We start from the raw sequence: 19,852 nt of genomic DNA on the forward strand, positions 1-19,852 counted from the left end.
GCGTTAACGTAACTTGCGAAACTTCATATCATCACATATGTATTTGTGTAGCACTCCAACACACTAAACCTATGTATCTGCAACTTGACAAATGCCGAAACATGGAAAAAATTAGCCTGTGGACAATGGGCTGCCTTCTCCAGCACCATAGTCATCATTGCTCTGCAAGTAGTTTGTGAGATGGAGTACGTAGAAGTAACATTTTACAACAGTGTGGCTTCTATGTTTACTTTTCTTCAATGCTTTTCGGTCCACTTCTGGACCTGAGGACACTCGAACCACCGCGACTGGCATAAATAAAGGTGTCGTTGTTATACCTTTTGCTGCCCCTCTGTAATTGTCAGGGGTGAATACTCATGAAACACGCATTTCTGTGCCAAGTGCCTTTCGTTTTACAATACTGTACTTCTCAAATTTTGAATTTCAGCCTTCCATTAACAGTGAGCGTAGGAAAGATGCAGTACGAAAATGGTTGCCACGACACAAACAACTTTTCGTATCCACGGTGCAAGGACGTGTACTTGTGGTATTTCTACTGCGGCTTAGAGACTGCTGTTAACTTCACTATCAACGTCACGGTGGCTTATAAACGACAGGAAAATCGCACCTTAAGCTTTAACCTGAACAATGCATCAACAGCTGAGTGGAATCCAGAAAATCTGACTAGGGAACAATATGAGAAAGGACCAACTGAAGGCAAGGTACCAGTATCAACGTTTTTACTTCATTTTTGACATCACAGCCTTAATTTACTGCAAAGGAATTGGCTGCTAAATGCCACAGAATGTGCAGTAAAATGTAACAGACGTCTCAGGAGGTGGGCCTCCTGAGTCGCCTTTTGTATTTTCTTGCACATTGCTTGTAACTCATTTCAAAATTAATTGCAAGTGCTTACGTTAAATATTCATAACGGATAAAAAACTTCGAGGACGCTAAAGCTTCGCCTTTAAGAGTGGAACACGATAGCATTCAAAGATCCCTGACTGCTTCTCACGCTTCCCAGTAACTGCAGCTTATGTAGCCATAATGTTCACCGAGAAATGCTGCCGGCGAACGCTATGCACCAAGGCGAGCTTCGTGGTAAAAACGCGACCTCTTGCATGGGCCATTTTCAGAGGTAGCGCACAGCCACGCCAAGAAAATATATATAATTTTCAGGTTTCATATTTCAGTCTGAGAACATTTAACATGAAAAGAATGCGCTGTCGGTGTTTTGTTTCATGACATTTGTTAGTGGGCTGTTAATTTAAAGATTCCGAGGAATAACTTTGTCAAGAATGTAAGACAGCGTATGAGCAACATTAGTGATAGAAAATAGTGTGGCATTATAACCCGCATATGCCGCATGTCAGAAAGCAAGGCGTGGCATTACATATACGTAAGTATATAACGCAATTTTCGCTCATGAATAACTCCACCGACGCCGACGCCGGATTTTCTCCGACACGGGGACCTTAACATTATGGCGTTAAAATGGAGTACCCGCAGAACTCTATGGAAGTAGTTTAGTCATATTCTTGCCACCACAGGGCAACCACATTGACAATAATTTCATCTACACCATCGTGTAGTCTCATATCACGAAAAGTACCCATAAATCGGGATTTCAATAGAGTGATACGAGAGGAAAATGCCCGATGCAGCATGAGGATGCCTAATCGTCATGCCTCATTACATCTTCGTGCCTGTGTTTGTGCAAAGAAAAGTCGCGTTTTCCCTAGGTGTAAAACATGACGAGGCAGTTTCTTTCTACTCGTACATTGAGACGAAGCCTTCTTCGTCCAACTTTGGTATTTATTTAAAAGAAAAATTGCTTTTTCACGTTCAAAGCCCATCACTGGGTAACAAGAAGGTACTTCCAAAGCAATTATGCTTCTCAGCAAATTCAGGTCTCATCTGATCACTCAGGACATCTCCAGCATTACATTAAGGTTTGCATCTTTTTCTCTCTCATGGGGTATTGCCACTTTATACCTCGGTTGAGTTTTTAACGGACGAGTGATCTCACGATTACGGCCAGCACAACTCATGCCGCCATTAAAGTCAGCGGTACATGTAAAGTGTCTCAACCTTTCCCATTCGCTGCCATGCCACCTATTGGCCTAGCGCCGTCACGGGATCAATTCTCAATATAAATGGTCCTCGCCACAACCGAGAAGACGGGCAGATGAAGCAATAGGTTGCAATCTGCGCGCATGCCAGCGATTGACGTGAATAAATTTTGTATTTTCTATCTTTAGGACGTTAACTCTTTCTTGTAATTGAACAAAGCAAGGATAAATGCCCTAGGGATAAGATTTCTGGTGTGGCAACCACCGGGACTCCGAGAAAGAACACTTTCGGATATCAACTAGCCTAATTTTCCCTTGCTGAAGCACTTTTTGCATACTCAACGGAAAAAACGACAGCAAGCGCTAATTACACTTGACTTTCAGTCAAGAGTTTCTCAAACAATGTTTTGAAAGAATCGTAGTAAGAAGTGTTGCATACCACTGAAGTGAAGCGTTTGTTCAGTCACCGAAAATCGCAGCTGCGATGCAATTTTTTATAGTATTGTTGTGTTCAATACTCTGATCTAAAACAAAGTGAAACATTGCCACCGTGGTTCCCATTAGGCATCCCTCTCCTGCTGTACAGTTACACGAGCTATTACGATTGTCCTTGACGTCGATCGGTATGAAGTGTTTTGAGCGCGAGTAAACTATAATCACAACCGCGGTTTTTAACGATGCGAACCAGTACTTGATTCCTAGTCAGCTAAAAGAGCTTTCGTGAGCCATCACCGATATCGAGTTTGGTTTCGTTTGTAAATTTCATAGCCCTAAGTGCCAAAACATTTATTCTTCACTACCTCAGATATAAAAAACCCCGAAGAGCTTTCACACTTACCGCCGTGGGTCGAGCATATAAAACGCAAGGAGTAACCTGGTTAATGTACTTGAGGAGTGCAAGATCCACGTCAGCTAAGCATGGTTAAATGCTTTGAACATTAACAATGCTTCCTAATTAAGCACTGCATAAAGCAATTTTGTGTCCAGCTGCTACATTTTTGCAACGAACGCAAGCATGCCACGGAGTTCCGGGAGAGTAGCGAATACGATAGCACACGAGTTCTAGTAACCATTCCATTTCGCGTCTCGCTTCAGGGGATTTGGCTGTCACTTTTCGGTGCTGCATATTACAAGCCTGTGGTACACATCGTACGTTTAGCGTTTCATCTTTCATTTAATGAAGGAAGAACTGCGTCGGCTTGCGATAACAGAAACAGCGGCAACAGAAGTTACAGAGCTTTCAACTTTAGTTGACATCTACGCAAAGTGAGGCGCGCAGTGGTTGCAATGATGCAGGCGTAAGTGGCCATGATGTTGGGCTGGCGAGGCATTATGTACGAGTCCACCCAGTGGACATGTCCATTTTGTCTGTTGCTGAAGTGCTGATTGGCTGTAGCACCTCCCTTCCGCGGATGTGCAACACAGCCCAGGCAATAAGAACTTCAACAGCAGACGAAATGGATATGTCCACTAGGTGGACTCTTACATAATACCTCTCTTGCTAAGCACGAGGTTGCGGGATCGAATCCTGGTCACCGCGGCCGCAATTCGATTGAGCGAAATGCGAAAACACTCATGTACTTAGATTTAGGTGCACGTTAAAGGACTCCAGGTGGTTCAAATTTCCCAAGTCTCCCACTACGGCATGCCTCGTAATGAGATCGTTGTTTTGGCACGTGAAACTCCATTATTCAATTTTTACGTAAAGCGAGACGTTCTTGGTGCGATTGGCTCATGAACCATGTGTGTATACGAAGTGTGGTTTTCGAGTTATAAATGTTAGTAATAAAGAGCAACATTTTATACAAAGAAATTATTTCATTTGTAGTGAATTATAGACAGGCTGGATATTATATACACATTGATGCATGCATTTTATCCTGCATATATTATTTATTTAAGTTTTCAGTGGGGTTCATAGTGTCGTGTTGCACTCGTTGTGTTACTGATGTGTCGGTTTCTTCTAGCGCAACTGCGGATCGAAACGCGCTGGCTGGCCTTTCGAAAAAGGGTGTTCTATGCCCCTTATTGGAGCAAGCGTCCGTGGCGTTCGGCGTTAGAGGCCAGATACGTACGAAAATATGCCCACAAATCGGAACGAGAGCTTCGCTTTAAAATCGCAAATAATTTTTCAGCATCATAGGCACCAGCGTGTTTATTCCAGACGAAGGTTGCCACAGGTTGTCACCGGTCACCCTTGTCTGGCACAATCCGTTTACAACTTGCAAATTTCCTAATATCCTCCTACTTTCTTTTCCGTACAGCAAGACCGTACTGGTCTTACTGTCGTTAATTCCGCGCCCTCATCCTCTTCCCAACTTCTACAACGCAGCGGTGGCGGTTACATTGCCTTCCACGCAGATCGCGCACCCTGAACTACCAGAACCTTGAACCATAACATGCTGCGACCACTAGTTCCATTCTTCTCCGCTCACTCGTAGGCCGCTCACCATCCATTGTGAAGCTAACTGCGTCGGATCGTCTTGGTCACCCGACCGGGTGTGTCACAAGCTTGTGCAGCACACGTTTTTCTGGCCCGTCCGGCACCACGTTCACGCTTTAGACGAGCGCGCTCGCGCCTGGACCTCGGACATTGTCCACCATGGCAGTTGGCGTTGCACCAACGCTGTCGACGGACCAGCAATGTCAACGCGCCACTTAAGCCTGCATCACACCTCATGATTGCCCACGCCGGCCACTCACACATTTACATACCGGTATATTGCACCACCTGCACTGCCTGTACAACTAGAACGGCCTACCCGACACCTCGCCACTTTCCCGCGGCGATCTTGAAATGTCCCTGCTACGTCAATGATCTGTTCCTGTAACTGTGTGATACAGCATCTTGAGTACACTTTCCTCAAGATTTCCTGACTGAGACACCACCTAGAAGACGCATCAATATTTATTCTCCTTCAAAAAAATTCACTCCACAAACTCGATGAAGAGATGGAACAGAACGACGGGATAGGCGCCAACTTCAATCTGATTTTATTCAGAACGGGAAACGTTTCCCAACGAGTCGTTGTGCTTTTGTCCTCGTCTAGTTTGCGCCATGAATTTATTTTTATTGTGACCCAACAACTAGCTCAAACCAAGACTACGTTCGTCTCCTTTTAATAAAGTTTATTTCTCTCTCTCCCGCTCTCCTCCTCTCTGTCCATCTCTATCTCCAGCACCAGTAGCCTCTATGCGCACGAACGCGCCGAGACGATCGGGCTGTGCCTACCATCTTGTCGGCTGCCGTCGGCCTGATAGAAAAGACCTCGACGCACTTCAGCGTTCATGCTGGCCATTGCCACTTCTCGCCTCGCTTTCTTCCCGCAAGGCTTTGTCGTGCGGCGACACTGCTACCGACGACGTCTAGACGTCACGTGCTTTGACCTCTGTGTGGTACCGAGAGTCATGCGCCTGAGATCTATAGTATAATAGCGGTTTCCCATGCACTTCGTGCGGATGACCTGTGCTACCCATGTACCCTTTTGCCCCGTTTTATTGCGACAGCAATCATATGGACACTCCATGCGATACTGAACTGAATACTTTATGCTGAACCGATACTTTATACTGAATACTTTATGCTGACGCCGTGATATTCAGGATAAGGTCCAAGTGCGATAACATTGAGGCCGTGTGCCGTCTGCTTAGGGTGCGAGAGAAAGACTTCCGAGCCGGTCAGCCAAGTAGCATGGGTGAGGGAGACGTGAGGGTGAGCCGAGAAGTACGGTGGCTTGATGCGGCGATGTCTTCTCGCGCTTGCCAGGTAGGAAGCGGAGAGGCGCGCGCGCTAAGGGGAGGGGGCACAGGTGTGTGCGCGTGTCCTCTTCTACTCCGTCTGCGGCGGCTGAGCGCGGCTGTGCGTTTCCCCTCTTGGAGACAATCTGCGCTGCGTTCGAACGATATCCAAGCGTATATAGCTGGTGCCTTCGATAAGCATTTCAAATGATGATGACGTATAACCAAGAAAATCCAATTCATCGGCAAGCTGCAACGTCGTGGCATTGGCACTTGCTCTACGGCGTTCACGATCCCTCGTTTTCGTGTTCCTTTGGGCATCGTGATGGTCAATCAAAAAGTGAGACCGCGTAACAAACACCTTGGGCGAAAGAAGCTCTCAGGTTGCATGCAGAGCACAAGGTCCTTTTTCACCACAGCAAAATTAAAACGCTCGACGCTCTTAAAATAAAACAATATTCCGTCATTTTTGCGTCATTCACAGAAACTAAACGTCCGGTTTCACATTTCCCTTCTCCAATTTCAATAAAGGAAACTGGCCCCATTGTTTTCGGTTTGAGATTTCAAGTAGAAAATCACGATGGCGAACTTAGCGTTCTGGTGCCACCTCTTGTGCCTATTGATGCTCATAGATCTGGCGGTAATCTTCGATGTCAAGGTCTCCGGAAACTGAAAAATTGACGGTGCATCCATCCTTTAAAGATGATTGGCGACTTTATTACGTTTAGCAATCTGTCTAATGAATACTGCGTAATTGTTCGTATGTTTAATGTGATAAGTTATGAAAAGCGGCCTATACCCAGTGACGCATACCTTGTGACCCAAGTTAGCGTCAAAAAATGTTTGTTAAAGAGCGGCAGATACCCATTGTAACATGCCCATTTATTGAAGTTCGCATCAGAGATGGTCATTAAAGAGCTGCACGTACGCAGAGTCACGTGATCAGAGACCCGACATGGTCCCCCGATGCATGGTTTCGACTACTCTTTCTCACCACAACAGCCCGATGCTCTGCCCATCTAACCATCGCATACCCAGTGAACCAAGTTGACGAGAAAGGGGGTCGGCGCGTGCATACAGACAAATATACGTGCATTGAGACATGCCGAAAACTGGTTGGAGTTCTCAAAGAATGCTATCGTGTTAAAACATTCCAGGGTCGCGAGACCGAGACAAGGTAAGTGTCGCTCTTTTCTAATATGGTGGCACGCAGCACCAAAACCTGGTTTATAAAGTGCACATCTGTCACTGAGTCAGATACTCGAATACTATGCACTGCCTCTTTGATGGGTACCCGCACGGTGGTTTCTTATTGCATTTATTTGTACTTGACATCTAGTTTTTGTGCTTCATTGTGACCCTCACTCAACAGTTGTTTATTTTACATTCCAGAATTGTAATTTCACAGTTCCACTCATCATCAGCGGACAATTTTATTATCAGGTTGAAAACGCACGGGGAGACATGCCGGAAAGTAATACTGTGGGGGTCGGCTATCTGCAAAATCGTACTGCAGGACTGTTAACGCACAACCACACAGCACTCACCTACAATGTTAGTGGAGTATACAAACATCAAGCGGTATGTCCAAAGTGAATATTAGAACGCGGAACCGATAACTATGAAATTTATTACCAGCCCTCAAGATATACATAGGACCACAATAAAGACACCTACCTTCTTCTCATGTATTTGTCCTTTATAAAATTTTGTTCCATTCATATGAATGCACAAAGATGGTGAAGCGCCATACGGCCAGGCAGCGGCTGCCTACGTATTCTAGAGATCCCTAGTTTGCCCAGTCGCTTCATTGCTGTAGGGGATCCCATGGCGACCCATGACTGCCAGTTTAAAGATGACGAAGCTGCGCCACAGCGTGTTCCTCAGAGTGGATGCAGCGGTGGGCCCTGCTGGATGTATGAGTAACAGCGCGCTGTCTGATAGTTCATGTAGACCGAGCACAATACGATCTTCCGAATGTAATGAAAGTATTGAGATTATCTCACAATGTGAAATAGTTATGCAATAGCTTGCCCAACACTATCGCAGCAAGTTGCTTTTTTTTTCTTATTGGTTGGAGTAACCATTCGGAGATGTGCGTGAGCAACCTGCTTTCGAGAAGAAAAGTTTCTTCAATATCTACTGTATTCTTTGCTGTTTTCGTTTGTGGACGGTAGCGATCCCCGGTTGTTTCTTTGTCAATCTACTATTGGGCAATCCTATAAAATATTGGTCAGAACTCCCAATTTTTCATGACAGGGGTGTAAAGTACCCTCCTTATTACGAAATCTTTCAAACTAAAATTGGAACCTATTGGGACCTGGCATCTCTTGTGCCAAATAAAGCGTTGTTGGATAGTGCTCTGGAATATTGTGTCAATTTTTATCCGTTGCCACATAAAACGAAACTTCCCTCTTTATTGCATAAGTGCCTCCATTTAGTTCTTAATATTGCTACGACATCTTTTTCGGAAGAACGATATTTTCAAGTATCCAGTTTTCGTACGACTTCATTTTATGGAGCAACTCTGTCTTTCCATACATATTGTTACGTAGGAAGACGCAGACGAAAAGCTATATACAAGTATATGTACAAGGAAATACGCCGCACTTGGCCAAGAGGCAACAGCCCGCACTAGCCTCTAATCGTCGTCGTCGTCTTCACACTGCTCGCCTCTTCGTGATCGCAAAAACTGTTCCGTAGCATTACCCCCGGCGGCAAAAGCGCCGTCCCGGAGCGACTAAAGGCCGGACTCGGAAGCAGTCTAGTGGGCCTTGAGCCTACTGACATGCACGACATCACTAGATGCCAGAGGCGAGGACGAGGTCGAACGCGCAGGAACAATTTCGTACGTCACAGGCGTCACCTGTAGCAACACGCGGTAGGGCCCTGTGTATCGCGAAAGGATCTTCTCTGAAAGTCCGACGTGACGAGAGGGCGACCACAGGAGCACGCGCGCACCAGGCGAAAACTGTACCTCACGGTGGCGGGCGTTGTACTGACGCTGCTGAGTGGTTTGCGAGACTCAGTCGTGGGGGGGACGGAATACGGGCAAGCTGGCGTGCATGGTTGCCGGGGGCGATGGTGTCGCGCGCATACTCGCTTGTTGAGATTGCAGCAGGAGGAAGTGCCGTGTCAAGGGGCAAGGTCGGTTCGCGACCGTACAGTAGATAAAATGTAGAAAATCCGGCGGTGTCGTGTCGGGAAGAATCATTCGCAAATGTGACGTAAGGAAGGGCACGTCGTGGTAGTCCTTGGAAACGTACTTGGGCAGCATATCGGTAAGAGTACGGTTTAACCGCTCTGTCAGGCCATTGGCTTGAGGATGGTATGAGGTAGCTTGTGTTGAGGGGAGCAGGAACGCACAATGTCGGCGATAACTCTCGAGAGGAAGTTACCACCACCGTCAGTAAGCAGCTGTCGCGGGTCGCCATGAAGTAAGATAATGTCACGCAAGATAAAGTCCGCGACGTCAGTGGCGCAACTGGTAGGGAGAGCCGGCGTGATAGCGTATCGGGTGGCGTAATCATTTGCGACGGCTACCCATTTGTTCCCAGAGGATGACGTGGGAAAGGGACCGAGGAGGTCTAATCCAACACGAAAGAACGGTTCCACAGGGACGGTGATCGGCTGGAGATGACCGGCCGGTAGCACCTGAGGTGTTTTCCGACGCTGACAGGGATCACGGGCAGCAACATAGCGTCGGACGGAGCGAGCGAGACCAGGCCAATAGAAACCGCGGCGGACACGGTCGTACGTGCGGGTTACCTTAAGATGTCCTGCAGTGGGTGCGTCATGCATCTCAAAGAGCACAGTCTGTCGTAGATATTTTGGCACGACAAGAAGACCAGATCCATCAGGGAGGAAGTTCCTTCGGTACAGAATGCCGCGCTGGAGGACATATCGGCGAACGGGTGCATCGGTAGGTGTAGAGCGCAGACGCTCGACGAGTGCTTGCAGCGATAGGTCTCAGTACTGCTCATCGGCGATTTTAGCGAAGGCAGACACAGAAAACATGCCGTTGGCGGTACTAAATGCTGCCGATTCCTTCAAAGTATAAAATATCTGAAACGCAGAGTTCTCTTGGGACACTGCGAAACCTAGCTATAATAGCAGCAGCGTGGTACTTTCTAACACTCGCTTACAATTTCTTTTACGCTGTACTCGATCAACTCGTATTTGCCATCGCACATAAATTGAGCGTATTGTTCTCCGTATTTTCGCACAATTTGACCTCAGCTGTAGTTGTAACTATACCAGCACAGCCGCCGAAGGTTTACACCGCTCGTAGAACAGACTAATAACGCTATGGACCACTTGCATACGTATTCTATACTGGAAAATACGCATATAACCCACCCGTTTGGAAAACTGCCTACACCTTATCTATATCATGCCCCTAATTTTCCCTAGATATAAACAAGATGCCTTGTTTCGCTCACCGAGGACACCGGAGAAACAAACTACGAATCTCGTAATATCCCCTTCAGTCGCGGCGTAGACGTTTGTGAACGCGACTTATTTTTGGCATTACTGTGCAGTGGTTGCAATAAATAGACAATGAACATTAAGCTTTGAATTAACTGGACATTCTGCTTTCTTAAAGTACACCCGTTTCATTTCTAAGTGAAATGAAGGCACCACCATCCTCAACGGGATGGTTGAAGTGGGGCGTATTGGTAGTAATTTCGAACGATTATTTCTTCCCTTGTTGTAATGCTTGTGCCCAATAGTTACCCTGCGCATGTCATTCGAGCGGGTGGTTCAATATACAGCATGACTTACTCTAATCTAAATGAATATTTAATTACTATGTAATCATGATGGTTCCCGATAAAACGCACAGTCATTCTCCCACTTTGACTTTCTTTCTTTATGGAGTCTTCAGCACCATAGGATAAAATTATGTAAATTCCATATATTTATCAACAGTCGATCGTAATTCGTGACTGAACGTATTTCACGAAAAGACATGAAAGAACGAGAGTTTAGTAATTATCTGCGACACTTGAATTCAAAACAGGGAAGTGAAAGTTTCGCAGCTCATTGCGCTTAATATTTCCCTATTATTTGCGGAATTTCATGTCAGTATCTCGTTCCTTGTTTTATGAGTCCAGAAAACAGCTAAATTAGCGGTAGTATGACACCCTGGAACGCTTCAGTGAGTAACTTACTACAAAGACTGTAATGAACCTACACAGAATAAACATAAATCAGTTGTCACTCGGAACATTGTTTCGTACGTCAAATAAATACAGACACCGTGCCCCGCATATTTTACCGAGGATAGCGGAGAAAAACAACTAAATGCCGTGTATAACGCATAAAAGTTGGGATAAAGCGACCAGTCAGTTGCTGTTTTCAAAGCATCTTACACAGTGCAAATTTTCGGTACACATAATCAAAAAGTGGCCCTCAATTTTTCAAAATACGATATATCTGCTGTGTTTGGTCCTGCCGGGAAACAAGTAATAGTGCAGCTCTAGCAGCCTGTAAGTGAAATCGTCAGTAAAAAGGGACACATGTCTTCATAAATAATTCAAGTCAGGGTTCTATAGGTACTGAAATGGCTCTGCGAGTTTGACCAAGGTCATTTTCACGAGCATATCCACAATAAATCATGATTGCACAATGAAATTCACGATGAAATTACACAATGCGTCTGTAAGAGCTTTGGTTAGGTTTCTGATGGTGATAAGATGTTGATACTGCAACGCTGCAACGGACATAGATTGAATAGTTCCAACATTTGATAATTCAACGATTTCAGGCCGTTAAGCACACCAGTCGTTGGGCACGGTTGATTATAATACTTTATCAGGACCCGCCCCTCATCCGGAGATTATATGTGACAAGTTGATTGTGTTTTAGAATACGGATATGGTGGTCCCCAAAAACTGGGCATGATGCAAGTTGCACAAGCTGACAATTTGGTGGACGGGAGCTGCCCTGCGCCAGGCGTTATCCGCAACGTGAGCGTGTATGTATGGCAAATCCTACGCGTCGTCCGCTACAGGGCGTCTGGAGAAGGCACGAAATACAGTCGTCGTTGTCGCAGCATGGATATGCGCAGTAAAAGAAAGCATTACTGATGTGGTCACTCTAAGAAAGAAAATTTTGCTGTAGCTGTAGTTTTAACGGACTTTTCCAGCGTGCAGCCAAAAGTGCCAATGCACGCATTCAAAAGTGGGGAGAGCAAATGACGTACTTAACCCTCCCCTACTTTTGAGAGCGGGGGGGGGGCATGTGCTCCCCTTGCCCCCCCCCCCCCTTAGGTGCGCCTACGGCTATAACCGTACCGTGAAAGCACAACGAATATTAATTTTGCCATTTTATAACTCCCCGAAGATCTTATCGCATAAAACGAGAGGGAAATTTGTTGTCCAAAAGCACCAAGATCCCGGTATCAAAAAAATGTGGAACACGATGAGGGATTGTTTTTTTTTCGCAAAAACGCCAGCATCCCCGTAAGAAATCGCATCTTGTATCCCCTTTACAGGAGCTGTGAAGTCGATTGTATTTCTCCGTGTTCTCGTGCCCGGCAAATACTAACAGTAAATTTTGCATTCTTGTCCCGAATGGGGATGGTTCCATCGTTTAGGGGTACAAGAAATTAAGCACAGGCTGCTGACAGAACTATATTAGCCTAAATCTTTTCTGAGCGTAAAGAACTGCGTCATGGCATGCGACACATGTCCCACAGTGAGTAAACTATAGACGAGAATAAGCCGCTGCTTAGGTCACTGCCTCTCATTTTGTAGTCCACCTGACGGCTCATAGCAGATATATTTAAGCCGCTTCTCGTGACTACAACCGGATATCACTTGATATAGTTTCGTAAGTGCAACAGGTTATTGCAGTACTTGCAGCATATAGCGCCATCCTGAGTGCAAGATGAGCCACTGGAAATAGTGCTTACGCATTTTCTGACAAGTCCTGTTGGAGTATTTCAGCAGTAACAATTATCGAGGTATTATTTGTTTCGATATTTGATAGCACGCTTTGTGCATGCAAGGTGCATCCGTGTGCTGCACGTCTGAATTTACCTAATGAACTCGTAACAGATATCTGCATTACTCAGTCCAGCTTTTTTACGAGTAGCGCTATGTTAAATGGGGAAAGTGGATGCAGTAGTCGATGAAAACTTTCCTGAGGCTAGTCAGTGACACGTGTAGTGCGCGTTGACGTCTACTTATGCTTTCATGTTATGTCGTCTTGCCGCTGAACACAACTTATCCGTCCATTCATAAGACGGTGCGGTTGCATTGTTGTTGCAGCGAAGTTGTGCGCGTTTGTACTTTGTGATGCTGCAAAAGATGGATTAACTGAAAAGCGAGAGTATACTACGCCAAGGAAGACAACGAGAAAGATCATTCATGCAAGGAAAAGGAACTATGAAAACGTTGTACGAAAGGTGCATGAGAGGCCTTGCGCATCTTACTGCAGCGGAGTTAGATGCGCTAGTTATTGCTTTACGCTACTTACGCTAGATACGCTAGTTATTGCCCAAAAAAGTTTTAAAAAATATTGCTTCCGAGTTATTCCTGATGTCTATTCACAATATCACTCTAGCTGTAACTTCTAGTATGCTGAAGCTTTATTTGTAATTTCGAGTATGCGATGTTCGAAAGGCAGACGCAGGGCACCATACACTTCATTGTCATCTTTGAGCGCTGAGACAGGGTTGATTGTGCTCTTTTGAACGTTAGTGGTCCGTGAGTTCCGCGACGCGGGTTTCACGTCACCTCGAGAGATGGCGCCGCGCAGCGTGGTGCCTCCTTCAGGTTTTTCTTCTTCTAGCTAGGAAGCGTCCATGTGGACCAGTGCACAGTCTTGCGGGGTGCGGTTTGGTGTGATAAGTTGTGCCGTTGCGAACATGCACTACACCCATTTAAAGACTGCGGCTACTGTCATCTCCAACCAATCTGCTTTCCCGGTTGCCATATTATGCTTACATCTACTCTCGATTACGGGAGAGCCAGCAATTTTTTTTTTCACTGAAAGTGGCATATATCTATAAGCGAATGTTGCAATTGCCTTTCACAAGAAAGCACCTAGCCAACATTATTATTACGTTCAGACTTCAGATTTGCTTCTTGTGCGAACGAATTTATCTTTAAGAACTGTACTGGACTCATGAGCGCCCATATAGTCTTATTTTTTATCACCCAAATGTAACTTTCAACCCATTACCATGCTCTGAAGGCACTAAATGGGCAGCGCTCACGGCTTAGTTCAATTTGTTCTTGTTCGCTACACAATTGCCTACTAATTACCCATACAGCATGGCCTATATAAACTTGTACTACACGGCCAGGAGCATTCATTCCTGTGATCGAATTCTCCTGACTGTTCGAAGTCTAAGCATACGCCTCCGAATGTTCAACTCGGCAGTGTGCAGCCTTGTATAGCTGAGACCAGGAAAAGACATGTCCAAGCTCTACGTGTGCACTAAACTTTTCGACACTTCATCGGGCTGACACAGTGGAATCACTTTACTACTAGTTAATGTTCTTCAAAAGACTAGACGAGTGTGCGACAAATGACGCCTTAATCATCGATTCATTTCCCCCTGCAACGTAAATTACCTCGCCCGAATTGAAACTTTCTGCCTTCGCGTTTTATCATATACCCTATGTCGTTCTAATGGTGCTTAGAATAAATAAAACGTCATGAACGCATCCACAAAGGGCTTAAGTTTAAACGTTTCAGCTTGCGCTACAACAAAATATGAGATGCAATTCTGGTGCTGCAGAGCGTGGTTGTTAAGTGCCTTTTCTGACACATTTATAATTCCCACTGTCTGTTTCCCAGCCCTTCCATTGCGTCAGCACAACAAATTACAATTTCGTTGAACTTTGTTTTTCAGGCCCACGGTTAAAGCGACAGTTCAAAAGCTTACGTACGAGGATGGATGCAAGCAACCATCATATTCCTCTAGTATGATGTGCAGTGACATTTATATGTGGTATATATACATTGGCATAGTTACTCCGTTTAACCTCCCGATCAATGTAACAGTATCAGACAAGGATCAGAAAAATGAGACATTACTAGTCGACATAAACAATGCATCATACATATATTGGAATCCGAAAAATCTTACGACGGCCCTTCTGTTTAAAGAACCCTATTCTGAAGAGGTATGTATACTTTCTAGAAATATAAGGCGTTTACCCACCGTTTGTTTCCTGGGGAACACACTTAACCATACCACCGCTTTTTAATAGTGGACGATGTCTGCAAAGAGACAGAGACATAGTTGAGGTATGTACCAATGCAGATTGTTTACTTAAGAGATGGACGAGGCACGTGGAGTGGCCAATGGATTATTGTTTCACGCTCGCCCTCGTTTTTTTAATAGTCGTGCGTACCCAACGGTAAATCTTTAGCCATAACAAGATTAATCAATGTGCTCGAATGTACCTGTAGAAGTAGATGAGCTTAGAAGCAGCAGCAGTTTGCTTCTACAGGAACGGTGGGAATACTAAGCATAAGATGATAGTAGCAGGCCTACGACGATGTCTACCAGTCAACTTTCAGGAGCAGCCGTTGTGTCACAAACATTATTTTCGTAATTTCCGTAGAGTGTTTGGGCATTTTAAATTAAGATGAAGTAGTTGTGCATGCAAAACAGTCTAACGCTCCGAAGTGTGTGACTAGCACACAAGAAAGCTGAACTACAAGAGACTACTTAAGAAGCTTTAGTTCACTTTCTCAACGTAGCCATGACAAATCTCAGAGATAAATATCCACGTAGCAAATATAGCTCCCCCATGGTGACTGAACTAGTGCTGCGCCAGATCTTTCACTAAAATTATGATTACGAGAGAGCATGATAAGCTGAGCCAAATCACAGACAACTCTACACTCAATAGATATTCCGCCGCCTTCATTTCGGCCCAAATGAAATCTGTCCCCCTGGAAAAAAAGAAACGACAGCTGAATTCTGCGACCTCGCTTAATCGCAATCCGATTTCTAGCAAACCTGTTTCCTTCGACTACTTCCTGTAAGAAATTCAACTGCTCATACTTAAATCGCATGCCTAAACACCTTTGCCGAATATGACAATTCCGGCTCATCTGAAGCCATGTTAGCACTTGTCAAGGAATTTTGAAAAGGCTGTAAATAATCTGCACAAATTTTGTTTCGCCCTAACATCAGCCATAATGTGCTTGTCTCGTATAACATGTCTCGTATAACACGTAAACATTGTGGGATATTTTGGGGAATTTGCGAGTCAATATTTTCAAAACAAATACCTACATCGTGCTTTCATTAAAGATAGCCTATAATGTTGCCCCCATTTCTAATAAATATGAAGTTTCTACCTTTCTTTATCCTCCCAGGGAAAAGAGGAAGCTTCGTAATCGTTTCAGATAACACCATTAAAGAGGCCAAGGACGATAAGTTAGCCATCTTCATTTAAGCTCCGATTAAATCGAACACTTCAAAATTTGTCTGCGCATTTCCCCTGACATTCCCTAGACGTTCTTCTTCAAAATATAAACTTCGCAAGTGATCTAGTGTATTTCTGTTTGTTTTTTCCCCAAAACGCTGCAATAACTGGCATGGAACGTTTTTAAGCGCCTGTTTTTGCATCAACGGCTTCGCTGTGATTAGCGGCGCGTCTATCCTTTAGAGGTGATTGGTTACATTATTAGTAATATCTATCCTGATGAATGTGCGATTAGTAGTAATATGTTTTATATGTTAACCATTATGATGATTATAACAATGTACGCAAAGAGACAGAGACATAGTTGAGGTATGTACCAATGCACGAGGGTTGCAATGTGGGCTTGTTGGTAATGCATCTTCAAGGGGGGTATGGTAGCGCTGTGTGTGTCCCTTTGTGTCTTCTTTTGTCCCGTCTTTGAATCGCGCTACCATACCCCCCTTGAAAAGTACCAATGCAGACTGTTTATTAAAGAGATGGACGAGGCACGTGGAGTGGCCGATAGATTATTGTTTCACGCTCGCGCACTTTTTTTAATAGTGGTGCGTACCCAGCCGCACACACCCAGAGTCCATTAACCAATGGTCCAAGTTGTCTCTTCCCAGATTGTATATTCGGGCACATACCCAGTGCCCCAAGTCTGCATGGAAGAGGTTAGAAACGAACATTATACCGAAAAGTGCGTAAAGTAGAAAGTATCGCTCTTGAACGAGCTGTACCCTAAATTCCCACAATTGACCGCAGGAATTGCTAATAAACGGGTAATTACTGCACTTCCCCACCAAACAGGAACGCACGTGGAATTCTACCCTGACCGCAACTTCATCCGTGATTTGAGCCAACCTGGGAGAAATTCCTACCAAATTCCCAAGAATGCCAATCGCATTCTCATTACGGCTAATTGATTTCTGAACTAAACTATGTAACTCTAGAAGCTGACGCTTGTGAGCGCTGCAAGAACAATGAAAGTTTTAACGAACGTTTGTGGAAGTAGCACGTGGTTAGCGATAGTCTCAGTTTGCGTGGCTAACGCGGTCAGAGCAATCTTTGCTTGTTTCGATGTGCCTTCACCTGGTGCTTCCTCTCGCTGTGTTACTCGGTTCTTTAAACACTTCGTCGCTGATACAGCGCTTTCTCACGGCAGATCCATGGCGTGCTGTGAAACACCGCTAAACTCGATGCCTCTCAGCGGCTTAGAAATCGGGAAGCGGAACTGAAACCGCTAACTTTGTCTAGCTCCCACGTAACCGTGGCGGATCGGCAAAGGTGCGTTTCGGAGCCGAGAAAGGTACATGCAAGCGTTCTCACGCGTTCGCGTGTGTGCAAACGTGAATGAGCGTATCTATGGTATCGAAGTGCTAACTTATGCGAGCCCACGAAAGTTGAAACAGCCAGAATTGTTTCCCAGTGTAGTGCTGTGGCTAGGTCTAACCAGTACATATAGCCCCTCCCTCTTCAATTCCTGTAGCCATTCCTTCCTGAATTTCCGGCTTCTTCTTGAAGACAGGGAGGAATAAGTCAGAAGCGCACTGTTTGTGGTTGCAGATAATTCCCTCTAATACCCAAAGAGACGGGGATAAGCTGCCCGTTTGCGAAACGTGAAGCAGGAATTATTGTCAAATGCATTTAAGTTTTCCTTACTTATTTACTCATAAACAAATCCTCTCCTGCAAGAGATGAAGTTTTCCCGCTAGGCAGAGCGAAAAACCGCTAAATTTAATGGGAAATCCGTTAAATTGGCAGCACTGATTCCGAAGATGGTGCACTCTAGCACAACATGTCAAAGCGTTAGCTAACAGTATGGAAGCATGCGAAGAATTGGCACCCAAGAATCGATTAGTCTCTTCAAAAGTGCAAATCCGTTCGTTGAGGAGTCTGGGTATTGCTTCATCGGTGTGGGTGTGTTAAGGCAACCAACGCGCACTTTTTGGTGTACGCATTCAAGCGTTAAGCTAATGTCAGTGTTGCGGCCCGCTGAAGCCGCGCGCGCACCTCAAAGCTTTTAACAGCAGACGTACGAAGGCAAACGTTATTGCTGTACTATATGAAAAGGAAAACTATATTTGGCACAAATTACGCAGACCCCATTTGCTGTAACGGCCGGCTTAAGCGAAGCTTTCTCGGGCATTTGCGAGAAACGATGTTCTTGGTGAGCAGCTACTTGCAAGTATAGCGCATTTGAGAAAGTTAGGAACGTTCTATAACCAGATAACGCATCGCTCAAAGTAAATTTGTGATGTTGTAACACCACAGACACACCAAAACTAGGCCAAGGGAAGCACACGAAGGCAATTCACAAGTGAGACAGCGTTCGAAAAAATAGCGCCGCAGTTTAATTCGCGTTGCGTTTGTTTAAGCTCAGGAAGAAATCCTGAGCCCCTGACTACAGCGCTTGTATTAAATTAATTCATTAATTACACCAATCCGTGTTATGATTTAATTATATATATATAGTTTTTTTCATCTTGCTCTTCCGTGTTTCTGCAAATGCGAAACCAGCTGTGCTCCAAAGAGATGAAACAGAAAGCCCTGTGAAACTTTACAGGACTGCATAATGAATATTTGGCTTCACTGCCACAGGAAGTTGTCTGCGAGTTTGACACCTTCGGGCGATCAGTATATTCATCCCGTCCATTGAAAGGTCACAGCAATTAAGCTATCGCTATTGAACCATCCTTACTGTTTTCTTCGGCTTTATTAACTACAATCATTAGGTGCGCATGCAATACCATCACGTAATGGTTATAGTTCAAAATTCCATCCATCACGGTGGACGGGGGGCAGTCTTTACTGGCATGTGCGTTCTCGTGGCCTCATACCACGCTTCTTAAACCATTTTTTTATTTATACCTATTTTAATAATACAGAAAATCGCTGTTAAAGGTTTTATTTTGCTTTTCAGAAATGTAATTTCAGCGTTGAAGTCACTTTTACTGGGATGTTCACTTATAAGGTAACAACTGTAGACGACGACAAGCCTCAAGAGGGTTCTCATGGCATAGGAAGGGTCGCAATGAATAATCAAAATCTCACGCAACGTGATGACCATATTTTAGCGTACAACATCAGTGGCGTATTTCAACACAGAGTGATATGTAAATAAATATTTACCATGTTGAAAGGCAATAAAGAACTGTGAACCAGCAATATATTAACTCGGTTATTGGAGCACATTACATATGTTCACAGCGGAAGAAAACAAACTTAGAAATACATATATTTTGTGGAGCTCATCCTTTGTCTATTGCTTTTACGCTGGTACTATAGCTTATACACGGCGAATTCAACGACATAAACTATAAAGTAAAATGATTACTAGAAAGAAATAGCTTCTGATTTTAATCAAATGTTTTTGGTTACTGAAGAAGATATATACCTTCTATCGACGTCACAATAAAAGAAAGGGCTGCAAGCGAAATTCAGTGAAATCAACGTGCGTGTGTGCGTGCGTGCGTGCGTGCGTGTGTGTGTGTGTGTGTGTGTGTGTGTGTGTGTGTGTGTGTGTGTGTGTGTGTGTGTGTGTGTGTGTGTGTGTGTGTGTGTGTGTGTGTGTGTGTGTGTGTGTGTGTGTGTGTGTGTGTGTGTGCGCGTGTGTGTGTGTGT

General features: G+C 44.7%; 1 protein-coding gene and 1 long non-coding RNA gene across 2 annotated transcripts in view; both read left to right on the plus strand.

The window, feature by feature from the left end:
- The window catches only part of LOC129382079 (uncharacterized), a 30,085-nt gene extending 22,611 nt beyond the window's left edge, over positions 1-7,474 (plus strand). Inside the window, exons 5-6 of the mRNA XM_055065442.2 lie at positions 428-701; positions 7,182-7,474. Of these exons, the coding sequence (XP_054921417.1) occupies positions 428-701; positions 7,182-7,385 (478 nt within the window). The 3' untranslated portion in view covers positions 7,386-7,474. The remainder of the gene's footprint in view (positions 1-427; positions 702-7,181) is intronic.
- Positions 1-19,396, plus strand: part of LOC129382080 (uncharacterized) — a 78,080-nt gene extending 58,684 nt beyond the window's left edge. The window contains exons 2-3 of the long non-coding RNA XR_008610156.1: positions 14,659-14,932; positions 19,152-19,396. This is a non-coding gene — a long non-coding RNA (uncharacterized lncRNA). The remainder of the gene's footprint in view (positions 1-14,658; positions 14,933-19,151) is intronic.
- The last annotated feature ends 456 nt before the right edge of the window (positions 19,397-19,852 follow it).

The sequence above is a fragment of the Dermacentor andersoni genome, chromosome 11 (assembly GCF_023375885.2).
Source record: "Dermacentor andersoni chromosome 11, qqDerAnde1_hic_scaffold, whole genome shotgun sequence".
NCBI lineage: Eukaryota > Metazoa > Arthropoda > Arachnida > Ixodida > Ixodidae > Dermacentor > Dermacentor andersoni.